The sequence below is a fragment of the Zosterops lateralis genome (assembly GCF_965231275.1).
Source record: "Zosterops lateralis genome assembly, chromosome: 14".
Lineage (NCBI taxonomy): Eukaryota > Metazoa > Chordata > Aves > Passeriformes > Zosteropidae > Zosterops > Zosterops lateralis.
The window spans coordinates 2797100-2814054 of NC_139774.1; the positions used below are offsets into that span (position 1 = coordinate 2797100).

Sequence of the window (16955 nt, forward strand, 5' to 3'; positions counted from 1 at the left end):
GCTACAAAGGGAGCCCAGGGGACAGAAAGGGTCTCTGCTGCCATCTCAGATTGTCACCAGCTCCCTGACCCACCGCTGGTGCAGTGGCACAAGTGTGGCAGTCTGTCCTCTTTCTGAGGGTTATCCCACCCCCAGGGCCAGGAAGAGATGCAGCCCTGACTCCTGAGGTCCTGCCTCTCACCTGATGTTCCTCTGGTGAGGTGCACTCGCTGCCCCAGCAACCTCGGGCCACCTCGGGCAGCTGCCAGCCGGGGCCTGGGGCCACAGGAGCCATTGAGATTCCCCTCCTCTCCTCCTGGCTGGGGCCACACTTTCCCCCGGCCATCTCCTGCCCTCCGCTCCTTACAGAGACCCTTTTCTCCCCGGGCTCTCAAGGCCCAGCCCGCAGCGCGGAGCGGCACCGGGGCGGCGATGGCTCTGGAGCCCCTGTTCCGCCTCCTCAGCGAGGAGAACCCCCCGGGCACAGGCCAGGGTCCCTGGACCTGGTCCCAGTCCCGGTCCCGGCCGACGGGACGGCCCCGGGGGCGGCGGGGAAGCCCTTCCCGGGGGCGGGCGGTCGCTCGGCCCCTCCCCGCCCCGCCCCGCCGCCCGCAGCTTTCTACCCGCCGCGGGGCCGCCGTGCCGGAGAACGGGCATCGCTGCGGGACCGAGCGGAGCGCGGCGGGGGCTGGACGTGTGTGCCCGCGGGTCATGGACGGGCGGGCGGTGCTGATCCAGGCGCTGCTGGCGGCAGGTACGGGCTCCCGTGGGGACGGTCCCGGGTGCGGGCAGCGCATCCCAGCGCTGGGGGGTCCCGAACGTGTGGGGGGAACGGTCTCGGGCAAGGCGGGTACGGCCGGTCCTGGGCAGGGCGGGAAACGCGGTCTCGGTGCCGGGGGTGGGCAGGGGGGAAGGTTGGCCCCTGTCCCTCGTGGCGGGTGGCGGGCAGGGCAGTGCCGGCCCCACTGCTGACCCTCTCCCCGCAGTGTGCTCGGCGGCGGCCAGCGGGCTGCGCCGGGACGAGCTGCACAACGAGGTGCTGCACAAGGGCGGCGGCGGCGGGGGAGTGCCCGTCCCAGCCACTGCCCCGCTGCTCCGCGGCAGCCCAGAGAAGGAGGGCGGTGGAGCGGCCTCGGGGGACGATTTCAGCGAGCTGCCGAGAGGTAAGGACGGGATAAGGGGTCCCAGGGTGGAGCCGGGGTGGCGGGACGGGCTGGGATGGGGGCAGTCGGAGCGGGAGAGGTCGTGGGAGTGCCGGGCTGGTCTCGGCTCAGTCCCACGGGTCTCCCGGCAGCAGCTCCGGCTCCGCTTGGGAGGGAGTTGCAGCGGTGGGTGGGAGCAGCCCGGGATACCGGGCCCCGGCAGCAGCAGACCCGAGGGGGAGTAGCCCGTGGGGCACCAGCATGGAGTAGTGGCGCTGCTGCCAGGGGCTGTCCGTGTTCCTGAGGTCCCCTGCAGGGCGGCTTCCAGAGGGTGCGGGGTCTCAGCGGCTTGGCCGGGAGGAGCAGAGCCCCTCGTGGCGGGGTTGCCGTGTCCGGGCCCGGCGGTGGCCGAGGCGCGGGGACCGCCGTGAGTCACCGCCGCCCACGCGCGGCTGCTCCTCATTCCGCGGCAGGGCTCGTCAGCCGCCGGGCCCGCCACGGGGCGGTGGGGGCACTGCCCCTCTCGGGGGCTCCCGAGCACCCACGCCGGGCTCTTTGCCCCGGGCCGGCACCGGAGAGTGTCTCTCGTGGGGGTTGGATGGGGGCCCATCGCGGGCCGAGGGGTGACAGGTACCTGTGCCCCGCACACGCGGCGTGCCGAGGGCAGTGCCGGGCAGCAGGAGCGTGCTCTACTCCGTGCAGCTCACCCTCCCATTTTTTCCGTGTTTTTCTTTGCTTTCTGGCTGTGCCAGCAGACTGTGACAAAAAGCTGGCAAAACCGGGCTGAGCCACTCGCACCGGGGGAACTCAACCCTGGGAAACGCAGCAGTGTGTGGCTGTCGGCTGGCTGCGGCTGCGAGATAAGCCTCAGGGCAGGGGACGGAGCAGCCTCTGCTGTCAGCCTCATCCAGGGGTTTCTCCAAGCCGCAGAATTTCCTGGAGTATCGGTTTTCTCCAGGCGCAGCGTGGAGGATTTTGAAATAACGCTGCTAGGTGTCGCAGGCGCTGTGTACCGGCACGAGAGGCGCTGGTCCTGTCAGGAAGTGGTTAAGAAGGAACTGGGCAGGTTACAACGTGCCAGGTTGGCCTCTGCTGTGCTCTCCTTCCTGAGCAGCCCTGGGCTTAGTCCACAGGGGTTACTGAGCGCCATGGCTCAGGGGAAGCTAAAAATCCCCCTTGGAGCAGTGAGTGCCCTCCAACACCTCAGCACCTCGTGAGATCAAGCTGGGAGCTGATTCTTTTTGGCATCTGCACACCTTAAAAACCATTCCAGTACCGTTGCTCGTGTTGAGCTGTGTCTGGATGAGGAGCTTGATGCTCTAATTTCCACCAACCCAGCAGGGGGCTGGCCTGGCACCAAAAGCCGCTGGTCACTGCACCACAATTTAAACATACTGTTGTAATTCATGGGAACGGTGCCCTCACCATCTCTTTGGCTTTGCAAAACCAAAACTTAAGGCAGGCTTGCTCTTTTAATCCTGCCCTGGGGTGAGTAAGGCATCCTTGTGCCCACGGGAAGGAGAGTGCATCAGAGCCATGAATGAGGTCTTAGAAAAGCCTGTGCTTGTCAGGGAAATAAAGGCCAGATAAAGGGGCAATTAGCAATGTTCTGTATTCAGTGGAAACTGGTGCATATAATAGCAGCATTTGAGATGTATGAAGCTCTGTTCCCCCTGCCCGACTCCTTTCTTTCCTTGAGAATTGTTCTTATGAATTGGAAAGGCCATGATATTTGTGAAGAGCTGAAAAAAAATGCCCCTCCACCCCGGGCTCGGGGGCAGCTCCCAGCACAAAGGGATGTGGGAGCCAGGGCTGAGCAGTTGTGGCAGCCCTGGGATGTGGCTTTGCCTTCCCTTTGGTTGGCACGTGGAGCTGATCCGACTGCTGTTCTTCCCAAATTGTTTTCCAGTTGCCTTCCTGTCAAAGCCTCAAGGCCTCGTTACTCCCAAGAAAAAAGGGAACGGCAATAAAAGAAGAAAAGGCAAAGGCCTGGGGAAGAAGAGAGACCCGTGCCAGCGGAAGTACAAGGATTTCTGTATTCACGGCGAGTGCAAATACATCCGAGACCTGGGACCCTCTTGCATGTGAGTTGCTGGCGTGTGCCTGGGCGGGGGGAGCCTTAGTCATGGTTCTTTCAGTTCTCCAGGCTGGGCAGAGGAAAAGCAAAGATATTTTTAGTGCATGTTCCCTACTCATGCAGGGACAACTCTGACTCGGCCTCTTCCTTGTACTTCTTGAGAAGTGTCCACCCCTCCCCCAAAACCTGTCATGGCCTTAGGGCCAGGGTTCCCTGCTGGCACGGTGAGCTCTGGCCAAGCTGGGACTGTAGGACGATGTGTAGGGCTGGGTCTGGCAGCTGAGGGCTCCTGAGGTTTCCCATGTGGGAAACCTCATCCTGACCCTGTCACTGTAAATCCCCCACTCTGAGATCTTGGGGCTCCTGCATCTGTCAGGGCACATCAGTGCAGGTGTGAGAAGCATCTCTGCCATGCTACCAGCAAAGCAGGGTGGAAGTAGCACCTTTGGGAACAGGCTGCCACAGCCATGCCCCTTGGCCTAATGAAAGACAGGGCTGTGTACTCCTCCTTGCCCACCCCCGTGGGGTGCAGAGCAAGTAGGGACTAGATGAGGCAGGTGGAGGAGAAAGTGTTTGCCTGCTGCTGGGGCACCTGGATACAGCACTGTTGCTGCAGGAAACACCCTGGGGTGCATATTTGATCCCCGCTGACGTGGGCAGGACTTGAGCTGGCAGATATGTAAGAGGCTTTGTTCTTCACTATCAATCCTCTGAGCCACCCAGCCTTGAGCCCAGGGAAGATAATAGCTCCCTGGCTTATGCTGCCCACAGGATCTGCAATCTGCTGGGATCAAGCTCCACAGAGCTTTTTCCAACTCCTGTGTTTCTCTCTGTTGAAGCTGTCATGAAGTGGGGCCCTTGAACGGGGGACTCAGGACTGCCAGTCAGGGGGCATCTGTGCAGGCTCAGTTTGGGTTGCAGACCCAGTTCAATGTGGGTTGCAATACCCTGGCCTAGGACTGTGACAGCCAGGTGTACTCTGCCCAGATCCTTGGGGCTGAGAGAGAATGTGGGACACAGGCAAGCAGCAGGGATTTGGGGGCTGGCTACATCTCTTCAGCATGGTGGTCCATCCCTGAGTGGCCTCTCTCAGAACCATCAGAGTTTTTCGTAACAGTGGCCAACTGCCCTAGTGTCCTCTGATAAAGAGGCCTTGTGCTGACTGGTGCCACTCCGTTGTGGCTGCTCTTGGTGGTAGGCTGTGCCTCTGTCACAAGCTCTCCTGGAGTGTTGCTTCCTGGGGCACAGGGTGGAATGAGAATGCTGCTGGACTGGGTCCTGCACCTTTGCCATGTTCCCAGCCTTGCTGCTGTGCCTGGGAGGTGATACTGGCATGTGGCATTGTGAGCTCAGGAGGAGGGCTGGGCTGGAGATGAGCTGGAGGGTCAGTGGTGCTGGATATAGAGGGATATATTTATCTGGTTGCATCAGTGCAATGTGGCTCAGGGAGGACTGGAAGCCTCCCAGCCTGTGTGGAGCGTTATTTCTGTTACATGAGTCTCCAGGGATGGGACACCTCTGAGCTGCCAGGGTGTGCAGGGACGTCCTGCTCCATGGGAAGTGCTGGGCCAGCTGCTCACTGCTCCCTTCCCACTTCCAGAGGTGGTCTGGGCAACCTGTGTCTGCCTGGGAGTGACTGGGAGGAGCACAGATCCCCGTGCCTTCTGCTGAGGGAGACCTCAACCTTTCTAGGAGTCTTCACTAGGTGCAGGAGAAGCTAAATTTACCAGTACAATAGAGATGATGGTGACATCAGACCTCCCAGCTCAGAGGTGTGGGGACCGAGGGGAACAAGCACAGTGCTGGTTAGGGCTGAGCACAGAGGCATCGCCTTCCCATGGGGTGTAAGGGACATAAAGACCTCCTGTCCCTGCTCACTGATCTTTACGAGTTTCCTTCTTGCCCAGATGCCAACCAGGCTATCACGGAGAGCGCTGCCACGGCCTCCTGCTGCCCGTGGAGCACCCGCCCAGCGCCTACGACCACACCACAGCCCTGGCTGTGGTTGCTGTCGTCCTCTCCTCCCTGTGTCTCCTCATCATCGCAGCCCTGCTGATGCTCAGGTGAGTGGGGTGGGACTGAGCTCTCAGATCTGCATCCCTGGGAAGATCATGAGCAACAGGAGGGTGGCAGGGACTTCTCCACGCCCTGAGCATCCCTTTGCTTGGCCTCGCAGGTGTCACAAGAGGGGTGGCTACGATGTAGAAAACGAAGAGAAAATCAAGCTGGGCATCACTGTGAATCACTGAGGATGCCAGGTGCTGGCGAGGTGAGCCCCTGGCTGGGCACGGGGCAGCAGAGGGGCTGGTGGACATGCCGGGGCTCTGCTGTCTGTGCTGGCTGGGAGTGCTGTGTGGATCCTGTGCCAGAGCTAGGCAGGAGCTGAGGGCAGTCTGAATCTGGAGAAGCAGCTGGCTGAGAGTCTGGGCTGTCCTGTGGGGCTCGTGTCTTTTCTCCCCTCCCTGCTGAAATCCCTGTCCCTTGGCACCCCTATCATTCCAATGTCCTTCTTTTTAACCCCAAATCTCTGCTCTATGTTGCTGTTCCAGGCTTTGGTGATGTTTGATGGTAGGGAAGCTGCTTCTGTTTTGTTTAGTTTTTTTTTCCCCTGCTCATTTTGCTCCCTCTCTGACCCTCTGAGTCACTTCCCCTCCTTAGATATTGCCTCTATTTATATACATGTGTAAAAACCCCCTTTCCTTTTCATTCCCACTCTGCTTATTACTTGCACCAGAGCAGTGCCTATCAGCTTGGCACGGGGGTGGATCTTGCACCAGCCCATGTTCCTTTGGCTGGGTGCTGAAAATCTGTCAAACTTCCTCTGATCTGATCTAAATCATGACGTTAGATGTGGTCATACTTATTACAGCTACTTCTCTTCTTGAGAAAAAAAAAAGTCATTGTTCTTTGTGAGGATGAAGTAATGCCTTCGGAGAATTTCTGTCATGTTCATCACAGTGTTGGGGTGGGAATTTTAGCTGTTCATAGGAGCTGAATTTTCGGGAAGGAGACTTGGCTTTCCAAGTCACAAGGCTTTCCTCACTGTCTCCTTTACCCTGGGGATCACAGGGGTGGATGTGTCCAGGGGGAAAAGTGCCATGGTTCCGGGAAGGGAAGCACGGTGGAGTCACCTTGGCTCCCATCCTCCCGGGCCCAGCTCCGAGGGGCGGCGAGCGCTGGGCTTTGGGCGGGCACGGGCGTTCTCCGGCCGGGCTGGGCGGGTCGGCACCTCTCTCCCCTCGGGCAGGGAGTGCTCTGTGGCAGAGCAGCCCAGGATCGCGTGTGAGCTCTCCCGCCTCTCTCTTGCAGGTGTCGGCACTAATGCACTTCTACCTCCTGGAAGGGGCGAGACCGCGGCGCCAGCGGCACGGGGCTGCGGCTCGCTGGAGCACCGGGGCGGCACCGGCGGGGCTGCGGCTCGCTGGAGCACCGGGGCGGCACCGGCGGGGCTGCTCGGGCGGCGCTGCGGCAGCTCCGGGCCACCCCCGGGCCGGGGCGGGCTCGGGGCGGCGCTGACCGGAGGAGGCGCGGGGGCTCTCCGTCCACTGCAGTGTGTGCCGAGGAACAAGCTGTGAAAGGGAGGAGACCGGGCTCGGGGCTTCCTTCGCCGCAGGACAGGGGGGAGGGTAACAGCTATTTAACAAGATATTTTTCATTTTAAATTATATATTTATTTTAGATAAACTGTACATAGTATTTATATTTATTGTAGGTCTGGCCCTGCATCCTTCATGTAGGTCAAGATGACAGGGTCAGACCTCCCTTATTTTTTAAGTGCAATGTAATATTCTAATAAATAACACTTTGTAACAAACACCTGGGTTGTTAATTTAATCATGGAGGTGGAAAGGAGTCAGAATTCTAAGGGCTGCATTCAGCTGGTGGGGTACTGCCACCAGCAGCAGAGAGCCTGAGTTGTGGTCAGGCCTGCTGGATCAGCTTGTGCCATCCTTGGGGAGCTGGGGACGGGATCCATCCCTGTTTGGCCCTACATGGATCATCTCAGAGACTTTCTTCATCTTTGTCTGCTGGTGCTTTGGGAGGAGTGTGATGTTTGTGTGTCTGCTCACCAAGCAAAGCTGCCTCCAGAATGAATAAAGCCACTCTAGCCACTGATCCATTCCAATGGGAATGGTCCCTGGGTTAAAGCCAGTATTTGTCATTTAGACCCTGGCACAGATTGCCCAGAGAGGCTGTGGCTGACCCCATACCTGTAGGTGCTCAAGGCCAGAATGTGTCTTTGAGCAACCTGGTTCACAGGAAGGTGAACTGGATTATCCTAAAGGTCCCTTCTTACCAAATAGTATTATGATGGTTCAATGATTTGGTAAAAAAAAAAAAAATTAAAAAATTCCAGAGGTAGACTCTCACCTGCCTTGAAAGGAATCCCAGCTGTTCTTGGGGTGATTGCAGGTTCCTGGAGCTGAGGTAATTCCTACCAGCATCATTTCATCCAGTGGGTCAGGAATGATTCCTTACTTTGCAGTAAAATAACCTCCAAAGTAGTTATTTCCTCTTCCCTGGGGGGAAGTGAGAGTGGGGGAGTTGGTGGCTCTGCTAGAGAGCCTTGAGGCAGAGAGAAACCAACAGGATCCTGGGCCGCCTCCAAAGGAGCAGGGCCAGCAGGTCAGAGGTGATTTGTCTCCCTACCATGTCCAGTTCTGGCGTCTCCAACACATGAACAGCGGCAAACTGCTGGAGCAAGTCCAGAGGAAGCCACAAAGTTGATAAAGAGAAGTGGAGGATCTTCGCCATGAAGACAGACTGAGAGAGTCGGGGCTGTTCTGGTGGAGAAGAAAAGGTTGAGTGGAGAACTCATTGCAACCTGTCAGTGTCTGAAGGGCCTCCAAAGAAGTCAGAGACAGACTCTTCACCAGGATCTGTAGTGACAACAAGGAGTAAAAGGCACAAATTGAAAGAAGGAAAATTTAGGTTAGATATATGCAAGAAATTCTTTATTGTAAAGGTGGTGAGGGATGGGAACAGGTTTCCCAGAGCAGCTGTGGCTGCCCCATCCCTGGGAATGTCCAAGGCAAGGTTGGATGGGGCTTGGAGCAATCTGGGACAGGGGCAGGTGTCCCTGCCCATGGCAGGGGGACTTGGGATGAAATGATCTATAAGTTCCTTTCCAGCTGCTTAACACTCTACGATTCCCAGCTAAGGCAGGGATGGTTCTACCCCTCCGGCTGTTCCGAGCCTTCTCCTAAAGCCGCGCGGTACCATCAGCCCGGGCCGGGCCGGGGACACCCGGGCCCACAACGCCGCCGGGGCAGCTGGGCCCGCCAGGGCACCGCGGGGCGCGGCCTGGCGTGAGGAGCCCCCGAGGGAGCCGGACAGCCTCCCCCGGCCCGGTGAGTGCAGGGGCGGTCCCACAGCCTCTCCCCGCCCCGCCCGTGCCGGTGCCGGTCCCTGTGCCAGGGTCGGTCCCACAGCGCGTCCCGCCCGCGGGTGGGGCCCCGACTGCCCCCGCCCCTCCGCGCATGCGCCGTGCGCGGACAAGATGGCGGCGCCCGTGGATCTGGAGCTGAAGAAGGTACGAGCCCCCCGCCCGTGTGTCCCTGTTCCGTGTGCGCTCCCTGCTTGTGTCCCTCCCTCCCACTGTGTGTTCTGCCCGGTGTGTGCTCCCTCCCACCCCCTTGTCCCTCTCCGTGTCCCGGGGTCTCCGGCCGGCCCCTCGTGCTGCCCCCGGCGCTGCTCAGCCCGGCGCTCTCCCCCGGCCAGGCCTTCACGGAGCTGCAGGCCAAGGTGATGGACACGCAGCAGAAGGTGAAACTGGCCGACCTGCAGATCGAACAGCTCACCAAGACCAAGAAGCACGCGCACCTGACCGACACGGAGGTGATGATGCTGGTGGACGAGACACGCATGTACGAGGGCGTGGGGCGGATGTGAGTATCGGCCGGGGCGGGGGACAACCCGGCTCTGCGCGCCGGGAGACCCTCATTCGGGAAGGGCAGTGAGGGGCTGCAGCGGGTCCAGAGAAGGGTAACACAGCTGGGGAAGGGGCTGGAGCACAAAGACTGGCTGAAGGAGCTGTGGGGGCTCAGCCTGGAGAAAAAGAGGCTCGAGGGGAACCTTCTTGCTTTCTTCAACTTCCTGACTGGAGAGTGGAGCTAAGTGGTTGTCAGGCTCTTCTCCCAGATAACAAGTGATGAAGACATAGTCTTTGACTGCACCAGGGGTGCTCATTAGGAAGAATTTCTTCAGAGAAAGGGTGATTAAACGTTGGAAGGGGCTGCCCAGGGAGGTGGTGAAGTCACTGTCCCTGGAGGTGTTTAAGGAAAGACTGGACATGGCCCTTATGGCCATGATCTAGTGGCAAGGTGGTGTTGAGTCATAGGTTGCACTCAGTGACCTCAGGGGTGTTTTACAACCTCAGTGATTCTGAGACCCTCAACCTGAGTCTCTATAAAGCCTCCAGGCTGCTGCTGTGGGCAGGAGGCTTTTCTCTTCATAAAGAGCACATCAGCTCTTAGTCAGCACATTAATTTGTTTCCTTTTTCCATTGTCTTTCATTTTTCATTTCAGCAATCTGCCTGTGAATGCAGCAAGGGTTACTCATTTACCTCTTGGGGTTAGGCACTGGCTGCCTCCAAGAAGGGCTGTTACAAATTATATTGGCTTTGTGTGGTTTTGCTTGCTGGCTCAGGTGCTGGCCCTGGTGCTGTCCTCTGGTACCTCTGGGGGGTTTGTAATTTCAGCTTTCAGAGCAGTTCTCTAATTCCAAATGGCATTTGTGAGAAGGCCCTCACAGATCTGCCCAACATCAGTCATTTCCAATGTATATCAGACTCCTTGAAAAGGCCCTGTGCATGGTTGCTGTGCTCAGGGCTTTGCTGGCACAGATGTTTGACAGAAATGTCCTTTGCAGTGTCGTGCCAGGGAGTGGATCTAATGTTATTGTTTGGATTTTTTTCAAACCCTTGGAAGTGAACATAAGGCTCATATGGGTAGTCCCAGTGCACTCTTAAGGATGTGCTTGTGTGTGTTGGATGGCTGTAAAATGAAACACCAGACCAGACTGAGGTGTTCTGATTAATTTCTGCAATGCACTTTGGGAAGATTTCAGCAGCCTCTGATAGAAGACTCCATAAAGTGGTCTTTATACAGAGTGGTTTTACCATATAAAGTGGTTCCAAATCTGAAACATGTGTTTGCTTGACAAATATCACATCAGATTTCTGCATTTCTGATTTGAGAAATAGGATTTTGTCTCCTGTGGGTTGGGTAACAGTGATGACTGCCCAACTCGGGATGTGGTTTGTGAAATCCTGGATGTGCTCTGACTCTGCTGCCAAAAGGGGTGATTGTATCGACCTCTTCCCCACCCTGTTCACCCCACCTTCTTCTTGTCAAAGTGGGTGATCACAGGGCTGAGCAGGGAGCCAGGTCAGACTTTAAGTGCCCTGATCCATCAGCCCACACAATCTCCAGGCTGAGCTGTGGGGAGGTGGCGGGGCTGGGAGCCAGGAATGGTGTGTACTTTACATTTCACTGAGAGTTTTCAGGGGAGTTGTACCCAGGCTAATCGGGCTGTTCAGAGTGGCAGGGTTCCCACTAAATAAACTTTTCCAAGTAGGTGCATTAAATGTTGGGTTTGGTGGCATCAAAAAGAGACAGATTCTGACCTCTTGCAAGAGGTGACTGACTGACCCAGGGAGGATCTAGATGTAGCAAACACTCGTGTTTGGAGTAGTCATTAGATGTCTCAAAAGGCTTTTTTTTTTCTGTTTGCCTTTGCCACAGAGCAGACAGGCAAAGAGTAAAAGATAATTCTGGAGTCAACATGTTTTTCTAAAGCTTTTTCAAAATTTGAAAGTCTAGAGTGCTTTTGAACTGGAGAAGTCCCTCAAGGTACTTCAGAGGTGTGGGAGTGTTGGTCTTTATCATTAAATGGTGCTGCCTGTGAGTCAGATGTGGGAAGATGTTATTTCATCGCGGTCTGAAGTGCATTGTCCTGCTTTCTGCTTCTGCCCCCTCCTTAGGAGTTAGACCCTTTTTTAATGTGCTGAACCATTTACCCTTGCTGTGTGCAAGAGCCCCAGTCCCTGGGGAGTCTCTCTCCCTTCCCTTTCCATGATCAGACAGGTGTGAGGCAGGACTGGCAGCTCCGGCTCCTCGGGGCTGGCAGAGGCGCCAGCAGGAAAATATTTGCATTGTGATATTGTTTAAAAACTGAACTCTTCATGGGCTTTGTTGTATTAGCTGCTGTGCAAATAGAGATTAAGAGAGTGCTCTTCTTCTGAATGCTGCTCATTCATTCTTTTTCTTTCCTTATTTTTTCCCTACCTAAGCTTGACGGTGTTTCTGTGAGCTCTGCCTGTCCTGGCTGTGGGGCTGAAGCTGCCCTGCCAATTGGCAGTGATGCTCTGGTGTGATCTGTGTCACTTCCTAGTGCAGAGAGCTTGCACCAAGTACATGAGGAACTTCCTGGAGCCCCCTCTGCCCACCCCTAGCAAAGAATTTATTGCTGAAATTTGGGCTTTTGGCAAAACTGTCTGAAAAGCAACCCTTGAGCAGGAGTTAAAATCCAAGGGCAGCCTGTCATCTTGTGTTCCACTGGAGAACGAAGGAGGTGGTCACTGTGGTTCTTCTGGATGCAGAAGCCATGTTCTGTGGACTAGCAGATGGACATGAGTTTGGCCACAAAAGGCATAGTTGTGATGTCCTAATTTAATTTGCATAGTCCAGCATGGAAATACTGGAGCTCTAAAGGGTTTTACTTATCCAGGAAGGATGGAGATTGGCGTCACTGTTAACTCTGATTATCAGGGTTCTTCTGCTTGAATAACTAAATTCTTGAAGTAAGTTTTATGCTTCTATTCCTGTGCTTAACTTTTTTATTTTCCTTTTTTTTTTTTTTTTTTTTTTCTGTAACTCATCTAAGCTGCTACTTAAAATCTGGCCTCTGATAGGGTTTTCCTGCAGCTTGGGTGGACGCAAAGAGCTAGCACATAGCCTTCTGTAGGACAAGATACTCCAGGTCTTCGTGGAATTTGAAGGCTTGAGGAGCTGTGGTGATGTGCTGCGTCCTGGGAGGAAGCCTGCCTACTTGGGTACTTCCTTTTGTGCTACTTGGAAAGCAGTTTTGTTTTTATTATCTGAACCCCTATCCTGAGTCTCCTTCCGATGAATGTGAAAGTTTCATTTGTTGTTCCTCAACTTGTTTTTTCCCTTTCTTTTGGGAAATATTGCAGTTTGTGTAACGTGGCGGGGCCTTCCCGGGCTCCGCATGTGGGGCTTGATTTACTTTTGCTAAAGCTATTTTTGGTTTGACAGGAGAAATGTCAGTGCCACATAGTATGAGCTGATGAATTGCTGTGTACTGTACGTACCCCTGAGGCTGGGCTCTCATCTGGGTGGTGGCATCCTGCCAGATACATTTCAGTTCTGTTACTTCATTCTCCTTTGAAAGGGCCGTTACGTAGCCTGAGACAGCTACCACCGTGCTGGGCTTCTGCTTAAGCTATTTGTGAACTGATATCATCGTGGTGCTTTGAGAACTATGTTGAAAGTTTAAGCTTCAGAATTCTGTCTGAATATTTCAGACCTTTCCCTTTACATTCTTCTAGCCCATAACCTGGGCAAGATCCTTACTTACAGAAGAAAAATGTCTGGCACTTGGTGTGGGGCACAGTGAGGAGAGTGCTGCAGTTTTTTCATGCCGTGCCAAAATAGACAGTCAGTTTTGGTTTGATATTGCTTTATCATCAGTTTACTTGTACAGCTAATGGGAGAACACTTAAAAGAGAAAATATAAGTAAAAATCAAGCAAACACTGGAGCACAACTTTTGGCTCAAGATTTTCTGCAAGCATAATATATTATCGCAGCTGTCCCTATAAAATGACTTTGTGCCATTACAGTATTTTATGGGACAGCTGTGATAACATGATTTTGAATTTTTAGTTGTTTTTTAAAGGGTGGTTCAGGTTTTTGGTGGCTGAACCATATGCAGGAGAAATCTGAGAGAGAATTAAATATTCTTGATGATTTCTTAGATGTAAATACATTCTTGCTTTTACTGTAATTCATGGTTTTGTTTGAACATGAGACATGATCAGTGACTGTGAGCTCTTTCCTGAACCCCCAAAGGGGGCTCACATCACTGTAAAGCTGCAGGAGCTGCATTTTCACTGTCTGTGTTTGTGTGTGAGGTGTTTGATTCTGCCAGCACAGAACACAGCAGCTGCCCTGTGCTTCCTGCTCCCATGTCAAAAATCTCACAAAGAGCTGAAGGACGAGCAAGGCTTACCCTTGATGGTTCAGCTGCTAACTATAGGCTGTGTGTGAAATCCGAGTGGCTTCTCCGTGGGAAGGCTCGGTGTGCGCTGGAGCCCGGCTGCCCCGGAGCTGACAGGTGCTGACACGAGTCCCCGGGACCAGCATGTTGCTTTCTGGCCAATATGTGATTTATAAACCTAAAGTTGCTCCATGTAGCTATTAGGAAAGGGAGGATTTATTTTCCACAGTAAGTCTGTCCTGTGGAGAGTTTCAATCAGGCACTGAGCTGTGAAGAAAACAAAATTTGTGTCCAGCTGCTGCTGCACATTGAAGGAGCTGTTGGGAGCTGGTGTGTGAGGAACCAAAGGCCATATGGGCATAAGCCAAAAGGTTTTCCATCACACAGTTGGTTGTTATTTCAGTTTTTTTCTGATTTTGAACTACTCACTTTTGTTGCAGCCTGAACAACGATCTTCATGGTCTTGTTAGGTGTGAGTGAACCTGTAAAAGTTTGCAAGATCTTTTTAGAGAGCTATCATAGAAAGCAAAAATGAGAATGGTGCAGGCAGGGGTGATGCAGTGGTTTTCTTTGCTGCTGCCTGTGACAAAGTAAGGGGCAGGAGTTGGTTGTCATCCCCTTTCTGGTTAATTAGGAGTGTGAGGGGAGCACAGCTGGTCCATGGACTTGTGGTTACTGCTGGCACTAGTGAGATACTGGGAATCTGGGCTCCTGGATTTGGTTCCATCTCAGAAAGGGAGCTTATTCTCTTGGGCACAGGCTCCTTTTCCAACTGACATCTGATTTCCAAACACATTCCTTCCCCACTGCCCTGCCCCCGCTTAGTTCTTGATCTTATTCCTGCTGCCCAGGGCTGCTTATTTGTAATCTCCTGGATATCTTGGTCCAGTTATAGCTCTTCTGCTCTGCTGCTCTACATAATTTCTCCATGCAATACTGAAACGTCAGCAAAGAAAAGATTTCCATGGCTTGAGTGCAAGATGTCTATCTGCCCCATTCTAGGAAACAGCTGCATTTCTTTAAAGAATCAGCTTTGGGCAGAGAGCTTGGACATGTCTGATAAGTCAATGTTTGTGAAATACATAAGCAGCAGAAACAAGGATCTTACAATAAAAATAATAGCTAATTTAAAATAAAAATAGGTCTTTTACTTATCCCAACTGGAAATAAATCTGTTGCATATAGTCCCCCACCTACTGCGTGGGTGTTCTGATAGAAGATTAGCAATGCAGCTTTTCCTCTTGCTTGTCTCCCTTGCCTGGGGACATTTAACTCTTTAGGAACATTTTTCTATTGGGACTAGGACTGTGACATTCACACAAGTCTATTCCATTCTTTTCTTTATCCCTAACTTTTCCCCTACCTGTTACCTAGACAACACAGAGGAAGAAGCTACCTGGGTAGACTTGAGATGAAATCTAAATTGAGAAGAACAAGGGTCAGAGAGGAGACTGAGTGCCTCTGCAGGCTGCCCTCATTGCTAGAAGAGGAAGTTTGATGTGCTGTGAGCCAGAGGCAATGTGCTGTCGTGGAAATGCCAGAGCCTTCAGGAAGCCTGCACTCTCAGGGCAGCATTTGCAGGTTGGACTCCTGTGGATCAAAGGCACCTTGGCTTTGTCCCTGCCTCTAGAGAGAGGGAAGCTGAGCTCTCTCTCAAACACAGCCCATCTCTTGCTTCAGTGGCTCAGAGTTCTCTTTGGATATATGCTAGACAAGTATTAAATATTCTGAGGAGCTTACGCTGCTCCTGCTTTTGTGACTTGCTATGCCAAATGACTTTGCAAAGCCATTATGGGACATGACTGACTGATTTCTGAAGTTCTCCAAGCGCTTAAAATGTCACTCTGGTATTCTGAAACAGCAAGGAACTTCTATTTATTCTAATATTTTGTGGATTTAAAGTACTATATTTTGAAACTTTTTCCCCATTTCCTGAAGAAAATTTTGGAATCAAGAGTGAGAGTCCCTGGAGAAATACTGAATGCTAGAGCACTTCTTTCAGAATTTCTTTCAGGCTGTTTGGTTTAGCACAGAGGATGTGGCTTTCCTGCAGCAGGGAAGAATGGCCAGATCACTGGCCCAAAGAGGTGCTGGGAGGGTCCCTGCTGTATTCCTGTCTTGGAGATGCCCTTCCAGGTGTGGAGTCAGTGGATATTCATTCAGCCTGCAGGACAGGGTGTGACAAGGCACTCAGGGCCCACAGCTGTCAGATGGAGGTGCCCAGTCAGCCTCTGAGCTGGGATGTGAATGTCAGCAGAAGATATAAATTTTAGATGGAACAGCCTTAAAACAAATGAGAAATCTAAGTCTGAACATCCTGGACTTGTCACCTGTTCAAAGCCTGGAAGAAGGAGAGGTTCATTTATGACCCCTGCATTAAAACACTGAATTAAATATGAGGAAACCAATCCCATGGCACAAGAACTCCATTTTACAAAACTTTAATTTGGAGATGCAAGAACCAAAGTGCTGCATCAAATCTTAAACCAAATGCAAGACAACTTCTGTCTTGAATTCTTACTTTGTTTTCTCCAAAACTATTTGCTGAATGAACAGAATGTTTCAGCCCATTTAGCACCAAAAAAAAAATTAGAATCAGGCTTTCTGAGAAGAAAAAAAATTCAAAAACATTGTCCAGCCTTTTTTGTTCCAAGATGCTGATTCTAAGAAGTATGTTCTTGCTGATTAGGACACAGCAGTGTGGTTGTTTTAGTGCTAGCTAATTTAACTCCAGAGTCCAGAAATATCTATCTATTAGTGTTATACTTGAATTCTTTTGGCTCTGCTATCTTAGAGTCCACTGCTGCGATGTTTTCTGTAGTGCTTTGACGCTTTGTTGTAGCAGGATTTGGGATGTGCAGAAGCCAAGACTGTGTTATTTATCCACAAGCTGAGTCTTCCCCCTCACTTTGCATTTCAAAGGTTTCCTCCCTGGCAAGGCAAAAAGCTTTTTTAGTTTTTTTCTTTTCCCCTCTTGCAATTGTGGGTGGATTAGCTTTTCAAAAAATATGGATCCTGATTTTGCTGGTTTTCCTGTACAGGTTCTTAGGGAAGGGTTGCTGCTGAGAAGTGAATAAGTTTGCCTATCAGAACATAGCAGTGTTTTCATGTCACTTTATTTGCTACTGCTAAGCTCACCTTTCTGGTCACAGAATATTTATCAATAAGAAAAAAATTAAAATAGAAATGTCTTTAGAATTATTTACCAGGGTGCTTACCTCAGCATTTGCTTGTTTGTTTTCTTTGGTGCATATCCATGTGGTGTTTAGTTTTAATTTTTTTTTTTTTTTTTTTTTTTTTTTTTTTTTTTGTTAAGCATTCTTCCATAGGAATTTGTTGGGAATTCTTAAAAATAGAGCAGATTTTAGAAATGGATCTTGGCTTCCTATAATTGGAAAAATTGTTTCTGTTTTCTGCTTCTTGCAACTTTCAAATCTGGTACAACCCAGGCTGCAAAAAATCTATTTGAGGTGCATGTGTGGTTGGCATGTTGTAGTCATCTGAGTTCCCTTGGC

General features: G+C 52.3%; 2 protein-coding genes across 2 annotated transcripts in view; both read left to right on the forward strand.

Annotated features, from left to right (window-relative positions):
* The first annotated feature begins 644 nt into the window (after window positions 1–644).
* On the forward strand, window positions 645–7006 carry HBEGF (heparin binding EGF like growth factor). Its single transcript, XM_083871998.1, has 6 exons — window positions 645–733; window positions 966–1142; window positions 3031–3205; window positions 5106–5261; window positions 5375–5467; window positions 6508–7006. Exons 1-5 carry the CDS (start codon window positions 691–693, stop codon window positions 5445–5447), a joined length of 624 nt encoding a protein of 207 aa, XP_083728124.1. The 5' UTR covers window positions 645–690; the 3' UTR covers window positions 5448–5467; window positions 6508–7006.
* A 1638-nt stretch (window positions 7007–8644) lies between these two features.
* PFDN1 (prefoldin subunit 1) overlaps window positions 8645–16955 on the forward strand; it is a 31423-nt gene continuing 23112 nt past the window's right edge. The window contains exons 1-2 of the mRNA XM_083871993.1: window positions 8645–8731; window positions 8920–9086. Coding sequence (XP_083728119.1) covers window positions 8699–8731; window positions 8920–9086 — 200 coding nt within the window. The 5' untranslated portion in view covers window positions 8645–8698. The remainder of the gene's footprint in view (window positions 8732–8919; window positions 9087–16955) is intronic.